Raw genomic sequence first — 25,830 nt, 5'->3', positions numbered from 1 at the left:
GGGAGAGATAGAGAGCTACAAACGTCGATGAGAGAGAAACATCGACCAGCTGCCTCTTGCACACCCCCCACGGGGGATGTGCCCACAACCAAGGTACATGCCCTTGATCGGAATCGAACCCAGGACCTTTCAGTCTGCAGACCGACGCTGTACCACTGAGCCAAACCGGTTTTGGCCAGACCTGATTTTTTTTTTATTAACAGGTAAATTTACTGTATCTAGAATACTAAAACAGACAACTTAAATATCTTATTTGAGAACTTAGGAGTTTTAATGTCCAAGTATTAAACACTCCATTTAGACTCGTGACATACTATATACATGAAATGGCACTAGGACCTAAGGCCCAAGACACTGTACTTCTTCCTATAGCTTTTGGCTTTTAGCACTCTGCTGTATAATTTCAAAAGCAGAGAAAACCAAACACAGCTTGAAAAAGGTTCCATGACAACAGACCATATTCACACCAGTTTTACACACCGGGGTAGAACCAGAATCTAACATTCCTGTTGAAAAAGTGAAATATGTGCAGAAAATGGCACACAATGTAGAAACCAAACTACAAAATATAAGGATGTAATAGGAATAAAAAACAATACATATTACACAAGGATAAACATCTTTTACCTGGATCGGGAGGGGCCTGTTGCTGCCAGTGTGGATATGCATTTCCCCATCCCTGGGGAGCATAAGGAGCTGGAGGACCACTGAAAAGATATAAAATCAATATAAGTATATGACTTACAAAAGCTAGAATCTTTGGGGGAAAGCAAACAAAACCCAGTACTTACTGAGGAGCAGGGCCAGGTGGTCCCGGATTATAAGGTGCAGGGTTGTATGGTCCCATTGGAGCTCCAGGCCCAGGAGGCCCAGGAGGCCCATGGGGCCCTGGGACACCATGGGGCCCATGGGGAACAGGTGGTCCCAAAGGATTTACTGGGCCCTGCAAAAAAGCAAAACGACTTCCAAAAATCAGAAAAACAATGGCCAAACAACTCAAAGGCCAATTCCTGGGTCATGCCTGGATTGTGGGCTCAGGACAGGAGGGAGTACTAGAGACAGTCAATTGATGTGTCTCTCCCGTTCTCTTTCTAAACTCAATGAAAACATTTACTTTAAAAAATATATACTTAGTTAATGTCTTCTTTTTATTTATCTAACTTGCAAAAACCACAAGATTTAACTGCCCTAAAACACTCCTTTCATTTCAGTTAATATTTACCATGAGACATTTTGGACAAAATTATTTTTAAACTACATTTGGTTGTCATTTTCTCATTACAAAATAATGAAGCTAACCTTCGTGGTATTTTTCCTTTTTAAAATATTTTAAAATGATTTTTAGAGAGAGGAAGGAAGAGGGGAGAAATACCAATGTGAGAGTGGAACATTTATCAGCCCCCTCCTGCTGGGGATCAAGCCTACAACCCAGGCATGGATCCTGACTAGGAATTAAACCAACCTTTTAATGCACAAGAAGACGCCCAACCAACTGTGCATTAAAAGACTGGTTAAATTTTGATTTCCCAGACAGAAACAGTGTCAAATTTCTTTTGCACACCATTCACAGCATGGCAAACACCAAGGAGAATTTTTCTAAGAAATTCTAATTATTATCAATAGTTTAAGATGCTCGCTCACACCCAATATTCTTTATAGTAAAAGAAAACAGTAAAGCACCATTCACCTCATTTATAAGCAAGAACAGTCAAGACTTTTCATATACTTTTGTACCACCAGCAAACTTTTCTAGCAGAAACATTTTCAAGCTTGGCCATGCATTAGAATCACCTGGTCCATCTTTCTAAAAGTAAATGTTGGGCTCTATTCCAGACATTTTGAATGAGAACTGTGTGTCATGTGTAGAGGTGGAAAGCACCCAAGTAGTCTACATTTAAAACTCCCCAGATTACTGCCTAAAGATTAGGATTTATAAATTTCTACTTTAAAGTGGGATGTAGTTGATTCATGTTTGTGTCACTAGGGTTACATGTAGTAAAAGCCTGTAATAAACACTGAATTCCTGTTAACTATCTTCTTTAAAAAATGTTTCACAATTCTACACCAACCTTAATATATCTGCAAGTAATGCTATCCTCTTATCTACCCACACCAATATAAGGTTCTGAACATCTATTATTATATTTAGTTTACTTTCATTACAAGATAATCTTTTCTTTTATATTATCTATTATGTAATAAGCCCTATAATTTTAGATTAGAACCTATGCTATAAATTGAAGTTTAAAGCATACTCACACCAATCTTTTCTTCTATGAGTTGCCGAGCATAGTCTATTTGCTGTGGAGTGCCACGAATTGTAAATAACTTCATATTAGGATCTGCATTAGGTGGAGGATTTCTCTGAAGTTCTATTCTTGCACCAGACTGTTGGCTTATGCTTTTTATGGTTTCACCTCCTAAAATCAAAACAATTATTTCTCTAAGAATTCAAAGGATACAAGAAAAGGTATTTAAAGTAAAATGGAAGTAACAAACGAACTAACAAATATAAACTCATAGATACAAACAGAATGATGATTACCAGTGGGGAAGGGCAAATTAAGCAAAGAGGGCCAAATATGTGGCAATGGAAAGAAATTAGACTTTGGGTATAGAGTATAAAATAGGGTATACAGATATACTAGATGTACACCTGAAGTTCATATAATCAATATTACTTCAATAAACTTAAAAGTCACAATTAAATGGGTCATTAAGCTTTGACCAGTAGTTCCTCTGCCAATATTCTATTAAGATTTTCAATTATTCTATATTTTATTTTTTAAAATATATTTTATTGATTTTCTTACAGAGAGGAAGGGAGAGAGATAGAGAGCCAGAAACATCGATGAGAGAGAAACATCGATCAGCTGCCTCTTGCACACCCCTTACCAGGGATGTGCCCGCAGCCAAGGTACATGCCCTTGGCCGGAATCGAACCTGGGACCTTTCAGTCCGCAGACCGACGCTCTACCGCTGAGCCAAATGGTTTCGGCTCAATTATTCTATATTTTAAATCAAACTGTATAAAGCATTTCATGCTTCTCTTAAAATACATTTGAGTTTTAACACATAATTTAGTGTATCTGTACCTAATTTTAAAATGAATAACTTATCAAAATCAAAATATTTAGTTCAATTAAACTACTTTTACAAGCAATATAAAGAACACATTAAAAAATTTTGAAAATTTGAGAACATGTGTCAGAAAATAGCAAAGTAAACAAAAACACCCAGACACTTTTGGGGTCAAAAGAAGTTTCTTACACTAATAATAAGCTGTTGGTCTCTTCTGGAAGCCCAGGTGAATCAAAGCCTACTTTTTTTTTTAAGTATATATAAGGCCCTTCTCATTTATGCTTTAGCTATTACACATCAACATAACACTTTTCTACTAAAATACAGCTCAGGAAAAATCACCACCACTTGTTTAGAACAGCAACAGATATATCATCAGAAAAATTAATAGGTTAAAATCTTAACCCTACATTAAAAGATTAAGAGTTTAAAATACATTGCCTTTTCCTATTATTAATCCAGTTTTCCCAGTTGGTACAATGAAATTAAATTCCTGGAGTCCACCAGGTGGTCCCATGTTCCAGTTGCCTTGACCTCTACCTCTCCCTCGACCACCAGGTCCAGGTCCACCAGGATTACCAGCCTAAAGAGAAAGACAAGAAACGAAGTCAGTATAAAAATACACTCTTCTTTCCATAATAAATTACGTCTATTTTACTAAATTAGAAATTTAGAAAAGTTGGGAGATAACTTGGTACAAGTAATCAGCCAGTAATAACCACCATTTATTCATTTTATACTGGAATGAGTAAGGTAGCTAGCTGTCTTCCTGCTCCAAGATGTCTGCCTTAAAGCAACTTCAAACTTTTTAGTTATTAAACAGATTCTGATATAAAATAAAGGGGGGACTTTCAGATTTGATGAAGGAAATTTTTAAAAATTTTCAACCAAGTTTAATTTTTTATTGATTTAAGAGGAAGAGAAACCACCACCGGTGTGAGAGAAACATCAATCAGTTGCCTCATGTATGGCCCCAACCAGAGATCAAGCCTGCAACTTAGGTGTGTGCCCTGACCAGAAATTGAACCTACACCCCTTTTGGTGTATGGTATGACACTCTAACCAACTAAGACACCTGGCTGGAGCTGAAGAAAATTTTTTTTGAATGAAAATAAAACAAAAATATTATTAGTATTCTATCAACCTGAACACTTCTAAGAAGGTCTGTAATAATTTCTGCAGCATGTTGGCATCGGTCTGGAGGTCCTGTTATTTGCGCTATTCTGTCAGGTGTTGTTCCATCATCTTCAAAACAAAAGAAAATTAATTAATTTAACGTTAAATGTGTCACTGTCAAAAGTAATTGCTACCAACACTCAGAAAATTAAATGTACGTACTCACCTGGCTTAAACTGAATTCGAACCCCAGCATCATTTTGTATTTTTTTAATCATTTCTCCATTTCTTCCTATTACAATGCCAACAGCAAATCTTGGAATGGGGACCTGATGCAAAGGAGACCAAGTATTAAAAAAACAATTTACTGTAAATAAAGCTGCCTCAAATCATAAAAAAAAAAAATACAACACTCTTTATATCGAGTAGGGTAAAACAAAACACAAAAAATACTACTATATTCTAAGGTGGAAACTGGGAAAAAAAAAAAAAAGAGTATACAGTGTTAGAGTAGGTTATGTAATACAAAACAGGAAAAACACTATTTATTTTACTTATACATTAGCATGAAACTATTTCTGAATATTTTTACTTACATCTATCCCTTCATTTCCTCCAATTCTTGACCCATACTCATTTCGAACTTCTCTGAAACCACCTTGATCACGAATTAACTCTAACACCATTTCCTTGGCTTGCTGAGGTAGAAAAAAATTACCCAATTTAGAAAGCATATCTCAAAATATTGTAATTTATTCATACAAATTTTGCTATTTCTGCACCCACCCCAACCCTTCTTTGTAAAATATAAACTTGTTTACTTGAACTTTGTATGGATCTCCGGTAATCCTAAGAGGTTTGTCAGCACCAGTATTCTGAGGTCCATCCTGAATCATAACCATTTTAACTCCAGCTCGTTCCTGTTCATCATAAAAACAAACAAAAAAACAACACACATAGTATTAATAAAAGGGGAATGGAAGGAAATCGGCTTCAAAACAGATAAATAGTAATATTTTATAAATAATAATACCTGAAGTTGTTTAATTGTCTCTCCTCCCTTTCCAATAACTAATCCTGCTTTGCTAGCTGGAATCATTATTTCTTGAACTGCATTTCCTGGTCCATCGCCATGATGAAAGCCAGGGGCTGGTCTTCCTTTTTCAACAATCTGGTCCAGTAATCGTTTTGCTGACCTGTTAATAAATTAACAGTCAATTAAGTTGTAATATACCCCAAAGCTTATCAAAGAGAAATACAAAATATAACCAGTTACTTCTTCCAATTCCAGTTTAGGTGGCTTAAAGCTAAATTTTAATAATTTCAATTAAAAGAAAATGCCATTAGGGTCAAAGATCGAAACTATTCAATCAAATTTCTAGGTATACAATTTTTAAATAAATATTTTTGAGAACACAAAATCTCTAAGTAGCACTCAAATTCCAGAGTTACTGCAATATTAAATTGATTCTTAAGAGCACTAAATAACATTTTTAAAATATGTATTTTTGTTGATTTCAGAGAGGAAGGGAGAGAGGTAGAAACATCAATCACAAGAGATAATCATTGACCAGCTGCCTTGTGCATGGCCCCTATAGGGTATCAAGCCAGCAATCCAGGCATGTGCCCTGACCAGGAATAGAACAGTGACCTTCTGGTTCATAGGTCGATATTCAACCACTGAGTCACACCTGGCTGGGCAATATTTATATTTTTAAACCATCACTTTGGTCACTCAGATGTTAAAATGTATTCATTCAATAAATACAATGAAATGTCATTTACAATATATATAAGGTTTCATTCTAGCTAATGGGGATACAGCACTAAACAAAACAGACAAGAGTTTCTTCTGGTATTGATCAGTGATTTTGCATTGTCCCATGAACCAGGATGTCACTATTTGATTCCTAGTCAGGGCACATGCCTGGGTTGTGGGCTTAATCCCCAATAGGCGCTGTGCACAAGGCAGCAGACCAATCATTGATCCTCTCATCAATGAATTTTTCTCCCTCCTTCCTTCCTCTCTGTAGTAAATAAAAACATATTAAAAAATAACATGTTAAATAAATTACATGTAATTTGGGAAGGGCTATAAGGAAAATCAAAAGCAGAATAAAGATAGAATGTGTATGCATGTGAAGGGATGTTATTTTATGGAAAGTAGATATGGGAGACCTTACTGGTAAGCATTTGAGCCAAAACCTGAAGAAAGAGGGAGAGGAAATGTGAAAATATCTGGGGGAGGGGGGGGGAATGTTCCAGAAAGAATAAATAGAAAGTGCAACGACCTCAAATGAGAAGCATGATTGATGTGCTGAAAGAATGCAAGAGGCTACATGAGGCTAAAACAAAGTGAGTTGGGATAATGGTAAAAAAATAAATAAAATAAAGAGAAAAATAGCAGGTAAGCAGGCCATGGTAGACACTGACTTTTACTCTAATTGAGTTAAGCATTACAGGATTTCAAGCAAAGTAATATTATGAATTGACTCACATTCTAAAAGAATTACTATAGCTATACTGTTATAAGAATAGATCATTATTGAACAAGGCTAAAACAATGGACACAACATTTAATATAGGCAAATCACATCGGCGGTAGTATAGAAGGTGGCAAAAAGAGGCTGGATCTCAAATAAATTAGGAATAAAAAATGACCAAGACTTGCTTATGGATAAATGAGTAGAGAGAGAGAGAGATAAAAAAAAAAATATGAAAACAGAGTTGTCATACATGTAAGAGATAAATAATTATAAATAAATAAATAAAATCAAGCTGGGAATGAGCTGTAAAACTATGATTTTGTTTTCTAATAATCTAATGTTTGAGGTACACTGAGCAGCTAGATATGAGCCTGGAATTTAGAAAAAGAGACCAAGGCTGGAGATAAAAATTTAGAACATAAAATCTATGGCATATAAAGCTATGTATTATATTAAGGTTAATTGAGTGAATTAAGTAATCCAAAGAGTATGTGTAGATATAATGCAAGAAGACTGAATTTTGTGGCACTTTTATGTTGAACCCAGGAAGATAAGGCTGACAGCCAAGATAAACTGAGAAAGAGGAGAAGAGAAGTAGGTATCTAGGCAAGTGGTCCACCGTGTCAAACACTGCTGTCAGGCTGAATGAGGAAGCAGCCAGTCACAATCTTGAATAGACCAATTTTAACAGAATAGTGGGAATCAATGCCCGATTGGTGTAAGGTCATGACAAAATGATATACCAAAGTAGAACTACCTCTTTATTTAAGGAGTTTTGTTGTAAAAGGGAGCAGAGAAATATAAATGTGGGGTTCAAGAATGGTTTTGGTTAATGTGAGATTTTCAAGCATGTCTGTATGCTATCAGAAATTATCTAGAAAAGAAGGGGAAATTAACAGTGCGGGAGGAAGCTGGTTCAATTGTAAAGACAATGCCCTTCAGTAGAAAGAAGGGCACTGGCCTTAGACACATGATTTTCATACTTACTGGACGGACTCGGGTGTTCCAGTTAACATACAAGACCTTTCTGGAAGGCCACCACTGTCTACAATATAAAACAAACAAACAAATTTAAGGCTAAGAAGAGGTTAGCACATACCACAATTTTCACTAGCTTAAAAATATGCTAGTTTTCGATTCAGTATGAAAATAGCATGAAAATAACATTACCAGGAGCAATCTGTATTTTGCATCCAGATTCCTGCTGTATACGTGAGATCTGTTCACCTCCTCTGCCAATAACTAGAAAGAAAATTATTAGCTGAAAGACTGCCAAGTATGTTTTGACTGTTTTCAATGCTTTAGAAACTAGGTTACTTACTAAATCCAACCATTCCATCTGGGACTTTGTATTCTTCAGTCATTACAGATCTGCTAAAAAAACAAAAAAACAAACCAGAAACTAAAATCTTCCTTCATTGAAAGGTAATTTATTTACATATAAAAGGTATTCTACTGATGAAAATGGAGGTCTAATGGCTCAAATCAGGGTTTCAGGAACATGTTTGTTTATAGTCAAAATATGGCTTGAGTAAAGTTAGAATCTTAAGGTGACACACATTAAGTGAGGAGGGTATGATGAAAGAAACAGTCTGAAGACATGCAAAGAAGCTGGAGTAGAGTTGAATGTCATCTTTATTTTTTTAAAATGGCTATTTTAATTTACTTCTTCTAAAATGTGCCTAATTAAAAATGCCATCCTTCCAAACTACAAATGTATATCACTTAAAAGGAAAAATTATCATTTTGTATTACCTTAAGTTGAAGAAAATGAAACACACACACACACACACACACACACACACACACACACACACACGGCAGACACATTCACCGTACACTAACTTGGTTGTGTTTTTACATATAGTTCAACTAAAACTTGCAAATCATTTGAAAAGCATTTGACTATACCTTTGCTGCTGATGCATCGGTGGTAACTGCGTCCCAAAAGCTACCATAAAAAATAAAAATTGAAAAGTTTAAATTTAAGTTCACATATATTTAATACTTTTATCAAGCAGTTCCAAAATATTTCCCTGCTGCACAGATAATACCTTGAAGAGAGTAAAATTTTATGCAGAATACTTAAATCAACACTGACAGTAGGCAAATAAAGTCAATAAAAGGACAGACATTACTAGCAATGACATAGAAAAAAACAAAACAAACACCGGTCTTTTTTCAAGTGTGCAAGTATAGATTAAAAAATAGAGCAAGAAAACAAAATTTAAAAAAAAGTAAAAAAAGAAATAGAGCAAAAAAAGAGACTATTTAAAATAACTTAATGGTCTAATCTCATTAATATGTACCTGGCCACAACTGAGAAATCAGTTGTGGCCAGGTACATATGCACATATCTACAAAGAAATTCACTATAACATAATATTCATTGCCTTCAACGAACTTCAAAGATACCCAACAAAAGACAGGAACAAAACCCTAATTAAAATCCAGTTACTTTATTTTTTAACCCAACTTCAAATAAATACTTACAGTCATTTTGAGGAGCAACTTTCTTAGCATCTGGTTGATCTGCAAAATTAAGTGTCTTTTAATTTTTTGCCAATAAGTACAAATATATGAATCAGTTCCCCCTGCCCAAGCAAGAATAAACATCAATATAAACATTTATTGAAATAGCTGAGGGTATGGTGTAAATTGAACCAAAAGTGCCAAAATGTAGCCCAAACTATTCATGTTTAAAAGATGCACAGACATTTAAAAAAAAATTATTTTCGATTGTATCAAATCACTGACCTTAATGTATGTTAAGCACTTTAGAATGTTATAAGACAAAGTATTTAGGTCCGTTACTAGCAAAATATCACATGCTAAAGGCTAATGATGCTTCCCATTGTAGGAACTGAAGACTGGAAGAAAAGAAGACCTATCAAAATGTGAAAAGTTGACATATCAAAAGTTGAGTGTATCAGACAGTGACCACAAAGCTATGCAAAATAAATTTTAAAATGACATTACAAGGCAATCTCAATCTAAACTGTTCTATTTTTCTTCACCAAACATATCAAGGCATAAACTTCAGCAGAAACTCAAAGCAACTGCATGACTACCTTCATCTACATCCTTTACAGATGAATACAATGCATACCTTAGAATAGACAACTGATAAAGTACTATTCTCCTCCCCCCTTCAAAGTTAAATAATTAAACATCAGAATGTTGTACAGCAAAAATTCAGACACATAATCAAAGAAATACTGTGTCCATATCAGAATCCACTGGTTTATTTCACGTTTACATACTAAACACAGGTAATAAATAAAAATTCCTGCCTTTAAAAGGAGAGGGCATTCCCTCCCAGTGTGTTGTACTGCTCGGACTTGTCCAAGAGCCATCTACACATAAAATAAAAAGAATACATTACATACAACATCTGAAGCATCATTAGCTCATTTTTTGTTTTGTATATTAAAACCTCACTGTAAATGTGGAAGTCACTTAATGAAACCATGTAGTCCTGGTCAAAAGCTACAAATACATTCTATAGGCTCATTCAGAATCCTCCTCTTAAAAAAAGGCAAAAAGAAATTGTATCAAAATTTCATACATCAAATCTAAAAAATATGTGCTGACTTCTAAGTTCAGAAACTTCAATAATTTTTTTTAAATACAAGGCACTGTAAAGCTACTGCGTTAAGCCACATTGAGTTAACCTGAAACACAAAACAAGGTACTAAAATAAATAAAAATGTAGCAATAAAATGATATAATCTGCAACACACTAGAATAGCAAACTTTGGCAACTTCAACCTTTAAAGTGAAATCTGAAATAATAGAACAATGAAAATATAGCATATAAAAATTTAATTCATGTATGATGAGAAAAACCTGTGAAATGTCCCCTAAACATTTTAATTTTCACTCCCCCCCACCCCCAGAATATTAACAAGTCGTCTGTGCAAACTGTCAATCTGGCACAATCTTAAAAGAAGAAAAATGATGTTTTCTAATAAGACAAAACTGGCTGGTCGACTAAAATTTTACCTACCTTGTCTAGGTTTCTTCCCCCCCCCCCTTTCCATTTGAGGGCAATATCAGCCTTATAATTTTAGGAATCTTATGATAAAAGAACATTTGAAAAATTATTTTAACTGTGTAAAACAATAAAAATACTTATGGCTATAACTTACCTCCATCTTCCAAAGGTCTTTTTTGTCCCCCATAACCATAGTCATTTGAATTCAGTGATGTACCAGCATCACCTCCAATTTTCGCTGCAATCTTAAAAAACAAAAACACGCTATCATTAAGAAGAGCACCATAACTACTATATGCTATTTAGTACTCAATTTCCTCATATAGTTCCTGATAAAAAGACAAATTATAGTACATTGCTACCATTAATAACTGCAGAGTTAACAAATAAACACCTAAAATTAAGCTTTTCATACTAGAAAGAAAGAAAAAAAAAAGTAATCAATTAGGAACCTTAAAAAGACTGACCAAAAAGCGTTGAAGAAAATCTGTATCCTAATTCTATCTTTGCCACGGCTTTCCCATGACTCCACAGAAGATATGTGTTGGCACAGAATATGTGAATACCTGTGGGACTCTACGGCTGTGCTGTCTAATAGGGCAGACATTAGCTAATGTGGTTATTAAATACTTAAAATAGTCCAAATTGGAGATAATACTTTGAAGTGCAAAATATAAATATTAAGAACTTGAAATTAACTAAAGAATGTAACGCATCTCAAAAATTTTTATACTGAACACATATTAGTATAGTAATGTTTTAGAAATGCTGGATTAAATAAAATGTGATTTGCATTATATTTCTATTGGACAATCTTGGACTAAAGAAACATGGGGGCAAGAAAGACTCAAAAGCAGACATAAGTAATTTTATCCTTAAAGACTTATTACAGTGGGCCAAATAATTGTCTGAAGTTGACTAAACAAAAATCATATTTGAAATACCAGCCTGAAATCACAAGTGGGGCACAACCAATGGACATTTACTGCATTTTTCTATGAAAGAAATGAAACTAATATTGTTGAGTGCTAACAACAGGCCAAGCTCCACACTATGTTTCATATTCATTTTGTCATTGAATAATCATAACATCTCTATGAGGCAGAAAGTATTTAGTGAAGTAGAGATCTATCTTACAGTTAAAAAAAATTAAAAGGTTAATTTAACTAAGATTACATCATTAGTCAATGATGATATCCCAATTTCTGCACAATCCCAGGCTAATTACTATTAGGGGGATAATCTCTAAAGTGGATGAAAGGCTCAGAGTTCATATTACATTATTCTTTCACTTTTGAGTATGTTTGAAATGTTCCATGATAAAAAATTAAATGGAAAAATCAAACTTTTAGTAACTGAAATTCCCCAAAGATGTCCTGATGTGGAACTAAACCAACTATAACTCAAGCTTCATTATAACTAACTTGAGTCATAAACCCAATATGTATCACTTATATATATGTTCCCACATACTAACTGTACTTCCCAGGGTTACTAGATTTCCCATTTTCTACATGCAAACACATATAGCCAAGCATATTAGAATTATATATACTATAGCTTTGGTCTTATTAACTATACTATAGGGTGGTTGTGAGAATTAAATGAATACAAGTTTAGCACAGAGCCTAACATAGTATATTAATTACTAATTAAACAGATCAGCATATTATAATTCAAACTATAAAACAGGGTCTACATCAAATTTTGCATTTTAAAATTTTAATAATTTTTATTTGTCCTGCTGAAGATATATGTAGTTACATTCTATTTGTGAAAACTGCCTGCAGGAGACTAAGGTATGTGATTTCTCTTTTTTATCCCTAAGGACTGACATAGCCATATTGTGGATAGTCGACAAATGAATTTCTGCAAGAACATAATTATTTTCAAAAAAAAAAATTTCATTACTACCTAAATTCATTAAAGATATTTCTTGATTCAACTGAATAAATACTAAGTACCTGCTGAGGGCCAGGTTTTGATTGTTCTCATGCACCAGAAATGTGAAGATGCAGGAAGGACTCAAGAAATATTACTAGGCCACCATTTTATTAACATTGTTCCCTCCCTACGAAATAGGAATCTTTGCTTATCATCATAATCTAACGTTGCTATTCTGTTCCAAATTGTTTATTTATTTTTAAAAATATATTTTATTGATTTTTTTTACAGACAGGAAGAGAGAGGGATAGAGAGTTAGAAAAGAGAGGGATAGAGAGAATCATAGACCAGCTGCCTCTTGCACACCCCCCACTGGGGACGTGCCGGCAACCAAGGTACATGCCCTTGACCAGAATCAAACCCAGGACCCTTGATTCCACAGGCCGACGCTCTATCCACTGAGCCAAACCGGTTTGGGCCTGTTCCAAATTGTTTAAAAGTCACACTCAAAGGCTAGTTTTCATTGATGGGATTAATGGTAATTAAAATCAACAATTCTATTTTATAAAATTTTCATTGCATTCAAACAGCATAATGCAATTTATAATTATCAAGAACAATTGAGAACTGGCCCCAGCTGGGTAGCTCAGTTGTTTGGAGCATCATCCCATATAACAAGGTTGAGGGTTTAATCTCCAGTCAGGGCACACACAAGAATCAACAAATGAATGCATAAATAAGTGGAACAACAAATAGATGTATCTCTTTCTCTCCCACTTCTCTCTCCTCTCTCTCTCAAATCAATTAAAAAAAAAATGACTGGGTACTTAATTAATTTAGTAGGTAAGCAGAATGGATGAAGTTTGATATTTTTGTTAACTTGTGATCTACCACTGTATAAGATGTTCTTATATCTTTTCCTTCCAAAAAACATAGCATAATACTTTGGACAAGGATATGAAACTTAAAGTTAGATGGGAATTTTGGAAATACAATTCAGAGTCCTTTAGGAAAGTAATTTACCACTTTATTCATCTATCTAGTCTCAGTCTCTGTCTGATTCACTTCTATCCTCATACGACATTGAGGAAAAAAGTGGGTAAGTCCTGTGCTGGATTTAGCTCACAGAGTGTATTATAAAAACCTACAAATCTCACATTAAAAATAAAGAACTAGGATTCTCTGGGGGGAAAAATTTGGCAACTTGGCCTAAATTACCAGATGGCAACGATGAGCTAGCGTAAATGCCACTAGCATTAACTAGGTAAGTGACCAGGAATCCTAACCACTCAATCCTGCTTTCTAACAAATAACTGTCCAGCCAAAAATGCCCATAGGTACACAGCTCTTTGCGGAAAAAGAAGCTGTTCTTGTTAACTCTCCCTTCCAAAGAACACAGATAATACTTTGGACAAAGCAATGAAGCTTAAGGTTAGATGGGAATTTTGGAAATATAATTCTGTGTCCTTTAGGAAAAAGTGGTTCAAGTATTAACCTAACTTGTTCCTTCAGTCCAAGTACTCTTCCCATCATTCCACTTATATAAGACGAGCAGCATCCTAAAATGTAATCAGAAGCTAAATTTGGAAACCTTAGATTTAAGATCAATCAAATTATTACAGCAAAGACATCTATCTATAAAGGATTGTTACATCAAGGGCATTGGGGCAGCTGACCTATTGGTATGAAAAGATTCCAGTTTGAGGACAATTTCCACATTAAAAAGGCAGTTTAACTTAACCAGGAAATTAGAGCTTAGCCAAATCATAAAACCTACATTTTATTAACGCAGTCTTTCAGAAGTTGTATCCATCTGTACCTTTTCTCACTTCTTGCCTCACCTCACCCAACACTATCCTCCAGTGACTTCATACTTCGGTTGTCATTGCAAAAACCCCTCATACCTTTGCTCATGCTCCTTTTCTCCACTAGTCAAACTCCCACTTTCTTTAATGCCTTGCTTAAAGTATCAGTCCTTTACTTTGGCAGTTAGGTACCCCACTCCCTGGTGGTGTGAACAGTGCTTAACTCCTAAGAACTCTATAAATGTTTATAGAACAAATAGATTAACTGTCCTTATTATGTGCACTTCTTTATGAAAACCACTCATTTGCATTTGCTTCCTAGAAGCCAGAAACCCTATTCACACATTTAAAAATTCTCCAGTATCTGCCCTAGCCGGCTTGGCTCAGTGGATGGAGCGTCACCCTGCGGACTGAAGGGTTCCAGGTTCGATACCAGTCAAGGGCACACACATGCCTGGGTTGCAGGCTCGATCCCCAGTGGAGGACGTGCAGGAGGCAGCTGATCAATGATTCTCCCTCATCATTGCTATTTCTAACTCTCTCTCCTCCCTTCCTCTCCGAAATCAACAAAGAAATATATTTTTAAAAATTCTCCAGTATCTAAGTAGAATGTGGCACATAATAATCCAATATGCCGGTTGAACAAAAATAAACCCTGTCATTATACAAATGTCAAGTCGCTATTCAAAACAAGTTCAGAATAAAAATTACACAAAAAAAACTGTAGCATTAGTATTAGTGATGACTTTTCCTCGACTCTCCTGAATATTCTTACTATCAACTAGTACAGGTACATTTTTACTTATAATGTGTCCAGATTATAAAAATAAGAGCGATTTGTAACATCACTACCGATTTTACGGATTTTGAGACTGAAATAATCCTTTAACAGGAAGGTAAAAAAAAATAATTACGCGAACTCCTAGTGTAATCAAAGCACAGCACAAAATTAAGTTCCTGATTACCATCTGTTTAGCACGAATGCCTAAAAATGCCTGGCACCCATTGTGCACAGTGTCATAACGAGAAAAAGATTCTCAATTTTGCTTGCAAAAAGTCCAGACCAATAGCACACATTTTAAAGTTATAATTATATTAACGTATTTCCCAATAAAGATGGAAGTTCAAATTAAGAAATCTTTACTTCCTGAGGTACACGTGTTTGCCTTTTAAAAAAATTTTTTTTTAAGTTTTCGTGTACGCGAAAGAAGTGCCTTCGGGGCAAATGCATGCACCTACGTAACACAAAGAGGTGGTCAGTTTACGACTCTGTTGAACAGAGAGGCAGATTCAAATTGGAAATCTGGGGTAAAACGGGCCTGAAGCCATTTTGAGAAATAAGGGGGAAAAGGACTGGCTCTCTCAGGGGCACATCCATCCCGCCAGGAGGAAGAATTTCAGCCCGGCATTTTAGTCCTTTCCTGAGCCTCTCCCTCGTCGTTGGGGAAGTGAACCACACGGGCGGGCTTAACCGCGAGGAGAGGGGGCTGTGAGGACGGCTCTCGCGGCCGGTCCCTCCCCTCACAAGGCTCCGGGTCCGGGGTCCGACCCTGGTTTCCCTCCCGAACTAAACTCCCTTCCACGCCATTGTGTGAAACTGGGCGCGCTTTCTGCCACGGGGGAGCCGTGTTCCATGTGAGGAGGAAGGAGGAGGACACGCTCCCTCCTTAGAGGAGGAAGAAGCGCGTGTGCCGCCGGGGAGGGCGGAGGGAGGGCCACGGCCATCGCCGCGCAGCCCGCCTTGGGGTCACCACGGGCTCCCGACAGCAAGGAACCCGAAACCTAACTCTAGCCTCTGACCCGCACCCCCCCAACGCGGGGAAACGTGACTCTCCCCACATTTCAAGAGCCCGGAAGAGCGTGTCTTCCCTCTTCCTCTGCGCGAAGAAGTAGCGGCCTACTCCGCCAGCGACCAATTACCGTGAGTCGTCGGGATCCCGCCGCGCGGCCCCGGCTTACCTGCCGGGCTCTCTGCAGCGCATCTTTGAAAGCATCGTTCACGCCTCCGCCGCCGCCGCCGCCGCCTCCGCCGCCGGCTGAGCCAGAGGAGGGCGGAGGGACTGTTGAATAGTCTGCCATCTCTAACCTACTGTGGCCGCTATCGCTCTCCACAGAGACCTCCTACCAGCCAACTGCTAAGAAAGGGAGAAAATGGCGGCCGCGTAGCCTCTATCACATTCTTGTGCGACCATCGTGCCGTAAAGGGGCGGGGATTGAAAGCAGCAAATCTCGCGATGTTTCCCAGCAAATAGCTGTGTAGAGGTGTGGCTTAAGAAAAAAGGGGGAAGGGACAGGCACGCCGGAAGATGTCGCGAGAATTGAGTTTAAGATCTTGCGAGAATGTGGTTTGTGAGGGCGCCGCTCTCGCGCATTCCTGTGTGGAGGCGGTGTGGCTGCCCCGTTAGAGAGGGTGAGGTCGACCTAGGGCCGAGTTCCTGAAAGCCTGAAGGAAAGCTTCCTAACGGCCGCTGCCTGAGGGAGTTAGTTTTGGTGAATTTTACGTTGGGGGGGGCAATTCTGCGTCTTCATAGGGGGGCGGGTGACGTCACGAGCGTAAAGACGACGCTGCCGGGTCCTGAGGTCCCTGCCGCCGGGAGGCCGCCTGGGAAGAGCGCTCCCGGGTCGCCGCGAGGTGATGCTGCTCCCGGAAACGTCTAGCGGGAACGCGGCATGATTTTCAGGGTAGTAAAGCGCCCTTGTATTTTACTTCTAGTTGGTTAGGGTTTTTTTTTTTTTTAGGTTTTTTTTTGTTTTTTTTTTTAGTTTTATCACAAGTGGGGGTGAATTCAGGCTTGTTACCACGTGAGATGATTTGGGTAAATAATGTGGATGAGGCTGTGATAATATGACTGCTTCCCCCCCCCCCCCCCCGCTCCTTTTTATCTTTTAAAAAACGTAAATTGCTCCTAAAACTCAGTTTCAGCCAGATTTAGTTACCTAGGATTCTGTGTGTCCAGGACCAATTTCATTGAGATCCTTGTAATTAAGAACAACTTCCTTTTCTTAATCCCAAAAGTGACTTTGTAGCTTCTTAGTAGTTTTCCCCCCACCCAGCCCCACCTTGTGGAAGGTAATGTTCTGTCATTTTAGGACCAGATCATTGCTTCCTTATTTTCTGTTAATCTACTTCAGTCACCAAATCATTTCAGCTCTTCAGACCTTTCCCAGTATAACGTGGTGGCACATAATTTCTTGCGTTAAAATAGCAGGTCCAGACGTGGTGGATGCTGTGGGAGAGGATTCCAATGGCTTTTTCCAGATCCTCTCCTTTTAGGTAGCAAAGAAGGAGGTAAAATGAATTTTACCAACTTTGGCATTTTATCTTTTGTTAATTAGGTCTATAAAGTGTCTTTCCTATTGCTGGTCTTAGAGTAATTGAGAGAAATGCTTGCTGCAGTCTTCTGGTATCTAAAACTAATGTGCCAAAGGCCCAAAATAAGATAACTAAACAGATAGATGCACATACATACAAGTGGGTTATCATTTTCTTCCCATCTTACCCAGTTATAGTTCTGATTATCTTTCCAGCGTTTGTAGCCGTCTCTTTAGATTTGGGAGGAATTTTTATTTGGAGAAGTACTGGATGCATTGGACTACAGATTAAACCAGCTGGTAGAAAGAAAAATTAAAAGCAGTGTTGGGCAGTGTTGCCAAATAGAAGTTTTCTACTTGCATTTTGAGAAAGTGTTCAACAAATGGCATTTATTAATCAGCAATTGATTTTTTATATTTTGTTAAACTTATCAGACCTGATCAACATAGAGTTAATCACAGTGATTTAATTGATCTCTAAACAAACTTGATTTCATGTATACAATAATTTTACTTGTCTCTAAATAATGAAAATAAGAAATGACATTTCTAGGTTTTAGGGTGTGTGTGTTTTTTTTTTTTTTTTAATGTAATAGATTCTAGAAATATGGATATTCTGTGATGGGAATCAGTTGGAATCAGTCTATCAGGTGTCCTCAAACTTTTTAAAGTGGGGGCCAGATCACGGTCCCTCAGAGAGCTGGAGGGCCGGACTATATGAACTACTAATTCCTACTATAACACCTCGGCTGCGCTCACTGCCCAAAAAACCTGGCGGGCCGGATCAGACTCCTCTGCGGGCCGCATGTGGCCCGCGGGCCATAGTTTGAAGACCCCTGGTAGATCATGATTTCTCAACTTCAGCACTGTAACACTTTTTAGCCAAGTAAGTTTGTTTTGCAGTAATACTGTGCATTATAGTATGTTAGCGTTCTTGGCCTTCACCCTTAAAGGCCAGTAGCCTGTCACCCCCCCCCCCCCTCCATCCCCACCACCACCAATTGTGACAACTTGTCTTCAGACAATACAAATGTCCCCTGGGAAGGCAAAACCATCCCCTGTTGAGAACCACTGGTTAGCCTTGATTCCTGCCCCTGCCTGGATCCATCAGGAAGACTTCCTTACCATACTTCTGAACTATGTATGTTACAAATTACTTTTCACTTCCCTACTCCCAAGGAACCATCACCTCACACCCGACTGTTACAGAAACGTTCTGGTGGTTTTTCAGCTTCCACCCTTACATCCGTACGATTTGTACAGAAAAGTGCATGATACTCATGTAAAGTCTCAAAGGTAACAAGTACCCATGCATCCACTCTCCGGGAATGTTCTCGAAGGAATAGACTGTTATTGGTACTTTTGAATCTCAAGGGGTTGTTGCTAGAGGATTGTATTACAGTTGTTTCTTCTTTTGGCAGTGTGGATGATCTCTTTAAAAGGAAAATCAGATCATCCCACCTCTGTCTCCAATTTCACTTTGAATTTTACCTCCTGGAGTGAGTGGTCTAAGGGCTCTATATAACCAGTCCACTGTCTCTGTACCCTCTTCCCTCATTATTCTCCTCCCTCTTCCTCCCCTTCAGCTGTCTGGTCACCGTGTTCATGATCTTTCCTGCCTCTGGGGCTTTATGCTTACATTTGCCTCTGCCTGGGATGCCTTTGTAGACCTTCACATGGGTGGTTTGTCATCCTCCTTCGGGCCTTAGTTCATACGTAACCTTAGAACATCTGACCTCTGGTTGTGCCATTCTACACCACTATCCATATTCTCTTTATAGCACTTATTTAAAACTTACCTAAATTTATCAAAAATTAAAGCGTTTATCTAAAATCTTATGGTCTGTATGTTTACTTGTTTATTGTCTCTCTTCCACTTTTATGTATCTACCGTTGACTAGGCCGTAAAACAAAGTCTTAGCATTCTAGCTATTTGTTGAATGAACGAATATTGAAAAAATCTGCCTCTACATTTTAGTTGGTTTTGTGACATTGCGCAAGTGACTTAGACTCTGCTCAGATATCTACATACTAAGTATGACCTACTTTGCTATCCTAGAATGAGAATTCTGAGCATTTCAGAAGCTGTAAAGTGTGATGCAAATCAAAATTAGTATCGATATTATTAAACATACAATTTGGCTTCTGGTATATCATAAGGACTGGAAAGGATAATGCATGGTACTTTGCATCTGTAAATTTTTTGGGTTAAACAGCTATGTTCAAATCTTAGTTTTGGGAAGACTATAACCAGTGACTTGACTAGGCTACTTGTGTGTTTGTTCTGAGTCCAGTCAGTCTCAAAGCCATTTGTACTTTGCTGATTATTTTAGATACTTTCATGAAAACTGATGATATCAGACTTTTGTTGACTAACTTTATTCCCCTTTGTAGTGCAAATTCTCTTAATTGTGGATGCATAACTGACCTAAAATTAGTTTATTGTGCTTTTTATAAGTTGGCTAATATTCAGCTGAATTATAGTCACACTGTTATCGCAGAAATTGGTATCCCATATTTCATCCTCAGAATGAAGCAAAAGTCAGTATTTTTGAGCTTATAGAAGTCTAGCAGGGAGCATTATTTTTTATAAAGTTTGTTCTGTTGTTACAGGCATATACATAATCTTGAGGCCTTGAGGTCTAGAAACATTTAAAAAAAAATTTTATTTCAAATCCAATTAAATACATTTTTTATCAATAAGGGGCTTAATTAAAATCCCATCACAGTATACTGTAATCCTCTGAGTCTAATGTGGCTAGAGGATGGTTGTTAAGAGACATGTCTTGTGTATTATTAATGGGAGGTCAAATATTTTGGGGGGTGCCATACTTTTTAAAAAAAATATTTTTTATTGTTGATAGTATTACAGATATCTCCCTTTTTCTCCCCCTTCTCAACCTCTTCCCAGCTTCTACCCACCCCCATATCTTCACTGCCCTATTGCTCATGTCCATGGGCTATGCATATAATTATATAAGTTCTTCGGTTTATCTCTTCTCATCTCCCCAACCCCACATCAAGGTATGTTAGTCTATGCCTCATGCTTTGGATCTTATTTTGGTCAATTCATTTTGTCCATTAGATTCCACAAAAAAAATGAGATCATGTGATACTTGTCTTAGTTTGGCTTATTTCACATAGCAAAATAATTTCCAGGTCCATCCAAGCTGTCCCAAAGTCTTAAGAGGTCCCTCTTTTTTATATCTGCATAGTATTCTATAGTGTAAATGTCCACATTTTCTATTTTTTGAACCAAATCAACTTTTGTTCTAGGCTAGGGAAATTTTATTTTATTTATTTATTTATTTTAATATATATTTTATTTATTTTTTACAGAGAGGAAGAGAGAGGGATAGAGAGTTAGAAATATCGATGAAAGAGAAACATGGATCAGCTGCCTCTTGCACACACCCTCCTGGGGATGTGCCCGCAACCAAGGTACATGCCCTTGACCGGAATCAAACCTGGGACCTTTCAGTCCACAGGCCGACACTCTATCCACTGAGCCAAACCAGTTTCGGCGGAAATTTTATTTTTAAACAACATTTATTGATTTCAGAGAGGAAAGGAGAGGGAGAGAGAGATCAAAACATCAATTATGAGAGAGAATTATTAGTTGGCTGCCTCCTGCATTCCCCCCACTCGGGATTGAGCCCACAACCTGGGAATGTGCCCTGACCAGAATCAAACTGACCTCCTGGTTCATAGGTCTACACTCAAACACTGAGCCACGCCAGCTGGGCTAGGGCAGTGTTTCTTAAATAAAGGCCTCCAGGAGCATCTTTGGTGTTTTTTAAAAATGTGGATACTTGGCCTCATCTGGAGAATCATGTTTTTGGACTTCTACATTTTTGTTCTTAATTCTTAGCTGAGGCTAAGCATATTTTAGAGGAGAAGGGAGAGGGAAACATTGATACGAGAGAGAACATTAATTGGTTGCCTTTCATACACACCCCGATTTAACTCATAACCTAGATATGTGTCCTGACTAGAAGTGGAACCCACAACCTTTCAGTATACAGGATGCCACTCCAACCAATTGACCCACACTGGCCAGAGCAAGAACATCTACTTTTCTTATTTTCCCTATCAACACACGCTTCATTAGAGGCTTTAAAAAAAAAAAAAAATAACATCAGTTATAACCGGTTTGGCTCAGTGGATAGAGCATCGGCTTTCGGACTAAAAGGTCCCAGGTTCGATTCTGGTCAAGGGCATGTACCTTGGTTGCGGGCACATCCCCAGTAGGAGGTGTGCAGGAGGCAGCTGATTGATGTTTCTCATCGATGTTTCTAATTATATCCCTCTACCTCTCTGTAAAAAATCAATAAAACATATTTTAAAAAATAACATCATAGTTGATTCTTATGCTTATCTAAGTTTGAAAATCGCCCTTTTCTGCAAAAAATTTAATAAATGTTTACAGAATTAAATTTTGTTTCCCCAGCTAGACTGTAGTAAATATTCTGAATATAGAGATCTTGTTCTCTCCACTTTCCCTTCTGTATAAGAGAGGGCTGGTCAAGGACTGGATCTCATTTGGTTTGCTCAGTATGGCTTAGTGCCTTTATGTTGATAAATGCTTAAAAATATGAAATTGAATTCATTTTTATCATACTAAAACTGTCCTATAAACCTAGAGATTTACAAATGTTGAGTGTATATCATTATGAATATTGGGGGCCCCTGACGCTACATGGCACTGAAGAGTAGCTTCACGTACACGTTTCCCCAGAATAGCAGACTTGGAGGTTTCTGGTCAAGAAGGCAGAGCAGGTAAATGCGGTACTCACATCCTCTCCCAGCCACATCAAAATGACATCTAAACTGCAGAGCAGCCATCATTCAGAACAGCCTAAAACCTAGGCGAACAGAAGTCTCACAACTAAGGATATAAAGAAGCCACATGGAGACTGGTGGGAGGGATGGAGGCACTGAACGTGTTGGTCCCACACACATGTGGCAGTTAAAAATCGAGAGGGATATCTCAGCTGCAGTGATCCTGCCTGTGGAGCTATGGGGGTCTCAATCCCACACCAGGCTCCCCAGCCCAGGATTCCATTGCTGGGAAGAGAAGTCCTCATACTCTCGGCTGTGGAAACGAGTGGGGATTATGGCAGAGTGAGCTAGAGGGCTGCTGGAGTGCCAGACAGGCACTTAAAGAGCTCGTTGCCCTAACCGGTTTGGCTCAACGGATAGAGCGTTGGGCTGCGGACTGAAGGGTCCCAGGTTCGATTCAGGTCAACCTTGGTTGCTGGCACGTCCCAGTGGGGTGTGTGCAGGAGACAGCTGATCAATGTTTCTCATCGATGTTTTTAACTCCATCCCTCTCCCTTTCTGTAAAAATCAATAAAATATGTAAAAAAAAAAAAAAAAAAAGCTCGTGCATGGACCTACTTGGACTCACTCTGAGCTCCAGCACTGGAGCAGCAGTTCAAAAGGCACCAGGAACAGACAGGGAGAAACTGAGGGCTGAAGGGGCAGCTTTCTCCAAAACAGAAGTGCTGGCAAATACCACTTTCATTGTTGAGCCTAGCCCCAACAGTGGTGATTTCCTGAGACACCAACACAAGCAACTTGAGGAACTACCCAATACCCTTCCAGTGGCTTTTAAATAAAATTGGCCTGTCTTGACCCAAGCTGTGGACTTTCCTAAACTTTCTCAAACCCCTAACAAGCAGCATCTGATCTTGGCATGCCTTGCATATCTTGCTAAATGACCCAAAGTTAGGCATTAGTGGTAGCTGGCCTTGGTTTGCAGCTTGGTTTCTCCCAGGCACCTATAAACAGAGCACAAGTAGCAGCCACTTAAGATTGCTTTGTAGCTTATGTTCCAGGCAGGACATATGTGGTTGATCTTGGCCTGCACCTCCTGGGGGGACCCAGAGCCATTGCACCCAGTGGACAGCTTCAGACCACTCCAGAATATCACCCAACCACCTCCTCCAGCAGCACATTCATGCGGCACCAGAGCCTTGCTAAAGCATTTCCCACTTCACTGCTGTGCTGTGGTCTCAGCCAATCCTTCAAATCAATTGGGCTGGGCGTAAATCTCATTGATGTGCCAACAGCAAACAGGCTCAACTACTACAGGAGAGTGCACTCAGCCCACACGAGGGGTGCACCTGAGTGTCCAGATCAGGTGACCAACAGGCTGCACCAGTACACCCTACAGGATATCTACCACATAAGGCCCCTCTACCAAGACTGACTGACAGAGCAGCTTTGCTTGTTAGATAGAAATAAACACAGGGAGGTAGCCAAAATGAGGAGACAAAAAAACATGTCCCAGGTGAAACAACAAAATAAAACTCCAGAAAAATAACTAAAAAAAAAATAGAAACCAGCAATCTACTAGATGCAGAATTCAAAACACTGGTTATAAGCATGTGGGTAAAGTATAGCATAGGAAGTATGGTCAATAATATCAACTATGTGTGGTGTCAGATGGATAGTATATTTATTAGAGTGATCAGTTTGTAAGTTATATAAATGTCTAACCACTGGGTTTTATACCGGAAACTAATAAAATGTTATATATCAACTAATTAAAAAATAAAAATTACTATAAAAAAGATTTTGAAATGTCTTGAAGATCATCTAATCCATTTCATTTTTGTGGCACAGGAGATTGTGACTCAGATTGCTTAACTGCCATTGAAAGTAACAAGATTTTAAAAATATATATATATTTTATGATTTTTTGGAGAGAGATAGAAACGTTGATGAGAGAGAAACATCGGCCAGCTGTCTCTTGCACACCCCCTACTGGGATGTGCCTGCAACCAATGTACATGCCCTTGACTGGAATCGAACCTTTCAGTCCGCAGACCGACGCTCTACCACTGAGCCAAACCGGTTTTGGCGTAACAAGATTTTTTAAAAAAAATTTCTCTATTGATTAAGGTATCACATATTTGTCCTCAACCCCCCATTCCAATCCCCCAACCCTCCCCACTCATGCCCCAACCCCCTCTTGTCCTTGGCCACTGGTTAGGCTCATATGTATGCACATAAGTAAGTCCTTTAGCTGATCTCCCCCTTTAATCCCCACCCTCCCTTTAAGGTCCAACAGTCTGACCCATGGCTCCTTATCTCTGGGTCTGTTCTTGTTCATCAGTCTATGTTGTTCACCATTTCCCCTAGATGAGTGAGATCATGTCCTACTGGAAATATAAGAATCAAAAATGAAACAAGCAATAATCGTTAAGCTTGAAAGGCATATGTATCAGTCTGTAGTGAATTTCTTTCTGGGCCAACAGTTCTTTTGAGACCCAATTTCAATGTCAAACAGTTCATTATGTGTACATGTCAGCAATGATATTTCAGTTCTGGATGGTGGACAAATAATGGTAATGCAGGACCAACCCTCTATGGTTTGGTCCTGGGCCACCTGCAGTGATACACAGCTGCTGACTGCTATTATGGCAAGGTGTCGTCAGCGTCTTCCATCTCTGGACTGCTTCTCTTCTGTCTTCATGGTTGAAGTAGTCCTGTCAATTCCTCTCTGTTGCCAGAATCCACATGGTCTCGGAGTTGTTTTCTGAAAATATACAAACATATTCTCAACCAAAAGTTAATAAAGGAATATTTTCTATACATTTGACTTGGAACCCTTTTTCATTTTTTTGCCCAAATGATTTTCTTCTGGCTTGTTTTGACACCATGTGTGTTTTTCCTGGGTGTCTTGCTGATAGCATTACAATTAATTTTCTAAAGTACAAATTTTATAGATTTAATTTACTTTCAGGATATTTTTCCTTACATGATACTCTACTTTCCCACTTTTTTAATTTAAATATTAGGATGCTTTTGAAAATTTTATAATGTAGTCTTGATAGCTTTTAAATTTTATTTTTTTGCACTATAATATGACTGCTTTAGGTTCATTTCTTGTTGTGAGATTTTATCCTGAGATGAACTACCAATAAAAATTTTAGTTAACCCTTTAGGAACAGCTTTTGTCCAGTGCAATTAGTTTTTCTAGAATATTCGCTTATTTCAAGTAGCCAATTTAAATTAGCCTGAAAACTTATCTATTTTACTGTCAGATTTATTACTCTAAAACAATCTTATTTTACCGTGTAAATTTTAGGAGAAAGGATTATTTGCCTTCTTGAGTAGGCTCTGAGCATTCCTGGTGATA

At 38.0% G+C, this 25,830-nt stretch overlaps 2 protein-coding genes across 29 annotated transcripts in view; one reads left to right on the top strand and one right to left on the bottom strand.

Annotated features, from left to right (window-relative positions):
* The window catches only part of FUBP1 (far upstream element binding protein 1), a 33,643-nt gene extending 17,082 nt beyond the window's left edge, over positions 1–16,561 (bottom strand). For 4 of the 27 annotated variants that reach the window (XR_014793953.1, XR_014793954.1, XR_014793955.1 and 1 more), the window contains exons 1-17: positions 16,290–16,561; positions 10,835–10,925; positions 9,977–10,039; positions 9,177–9,215; positions 8,595–8,634; positions 8,005–8,057; positions 7,854–7,925; positions 7,671–7,728; positions 5,231–5,393; positions 5,019–5,117; positions 4,794–4,895; positions 4,424–4,526; positions 4,226–4,326; positions 3,523–3,664; positions 2,260–2,420; positions 792–943; positions 628–707 (exon numbers count right to left, since the gene is read on the bottom strand). Coding sequence is in view for 23 of the 27 variants with exons in the window: in XM_084872169.1 (XP_084728295.1) it covers positions 628–707; positions 792–943; positions 2,260–2,420; positions 3,523–3,664; positions 4,226–4,326; positions 4,424–4,526; positions 4,794–4,895; positions 5,019–5,117; positions 5,231–5,393; positions 7,671–7,728; positions 7,854–7,925; positions 8,005–8,057; positions 8,595–8,634; positions 9,177–9,215; positions 9,977–10,039; positions 10,835–10,925; positions 16,290–16,448 (1,678 nt within the window). In the remaining 4 variants the exon portion in view is untranslated. The remainder of the gene's footprint in view (positions 1–627; positions 708–791; positions 944–2,259; positions 2,421–3,522; positions 3,665–4,225; positions 4,327–4,423; positions 4,527–4,793; positions 4,896–5,018; positions 5,118–5,230; positions 5,394–7,670; positions 7,729–7,853; positions 7,926–8,004; positions 8,058–8,594; positions 8,635–9,176; positions 9,216–9,976; positions 10,040–10,834; positions 10,926–16,289) is intronic. The other 23 variants (XM_084872171.1, XM_084872155.1, XM_084872151.1 and 20 more) reach the window with 10 other exon arrangements.
* A 265-nt stretch (positions 16,562–16,826) lies between these two features.
* DNAJB4 (DnaJ heat shock protein family (Hsp40) member B4) overlaps positions 16,827–25,830 on the top strand; it is a 50,434-nt gene continuing 41,430 nt past the window's right edge. Inside the window, exon 1 of one of the 2 annotated variants that reach the window (XM_084872188.1) lies at positions 16,827–16,849. The gene's annotated coding sequence lies outside the window, so the exon portion shown is untranslated. Of the gene's footprint in view, positions 16,850–16,927; positions 17,052–25,830 lie in introns of those variants that run through there. The other variant, XM_084872187.1, reaches the window with a different exon arrangement.

This window comes from Pipistrellus hanaki (assembly GCF_964339955.1).
Source record: "Pipistrellus hanaki genome assembly, chromosome: 2".
In the NCBI taxonomy this organism is placed as follows: domain Eukaryota; kingdom Metazoa; phylum Chordata; class Mammalia; order Chiroptera; family Vespertilionidae; genus Pipistrellus; species Pipistrellus hanaki.
The sequence above is the reverse complement of the archived record's forward strand: the minus strand, read 5'-3'. Positions and strand labels throughout refer to the sequence as shown.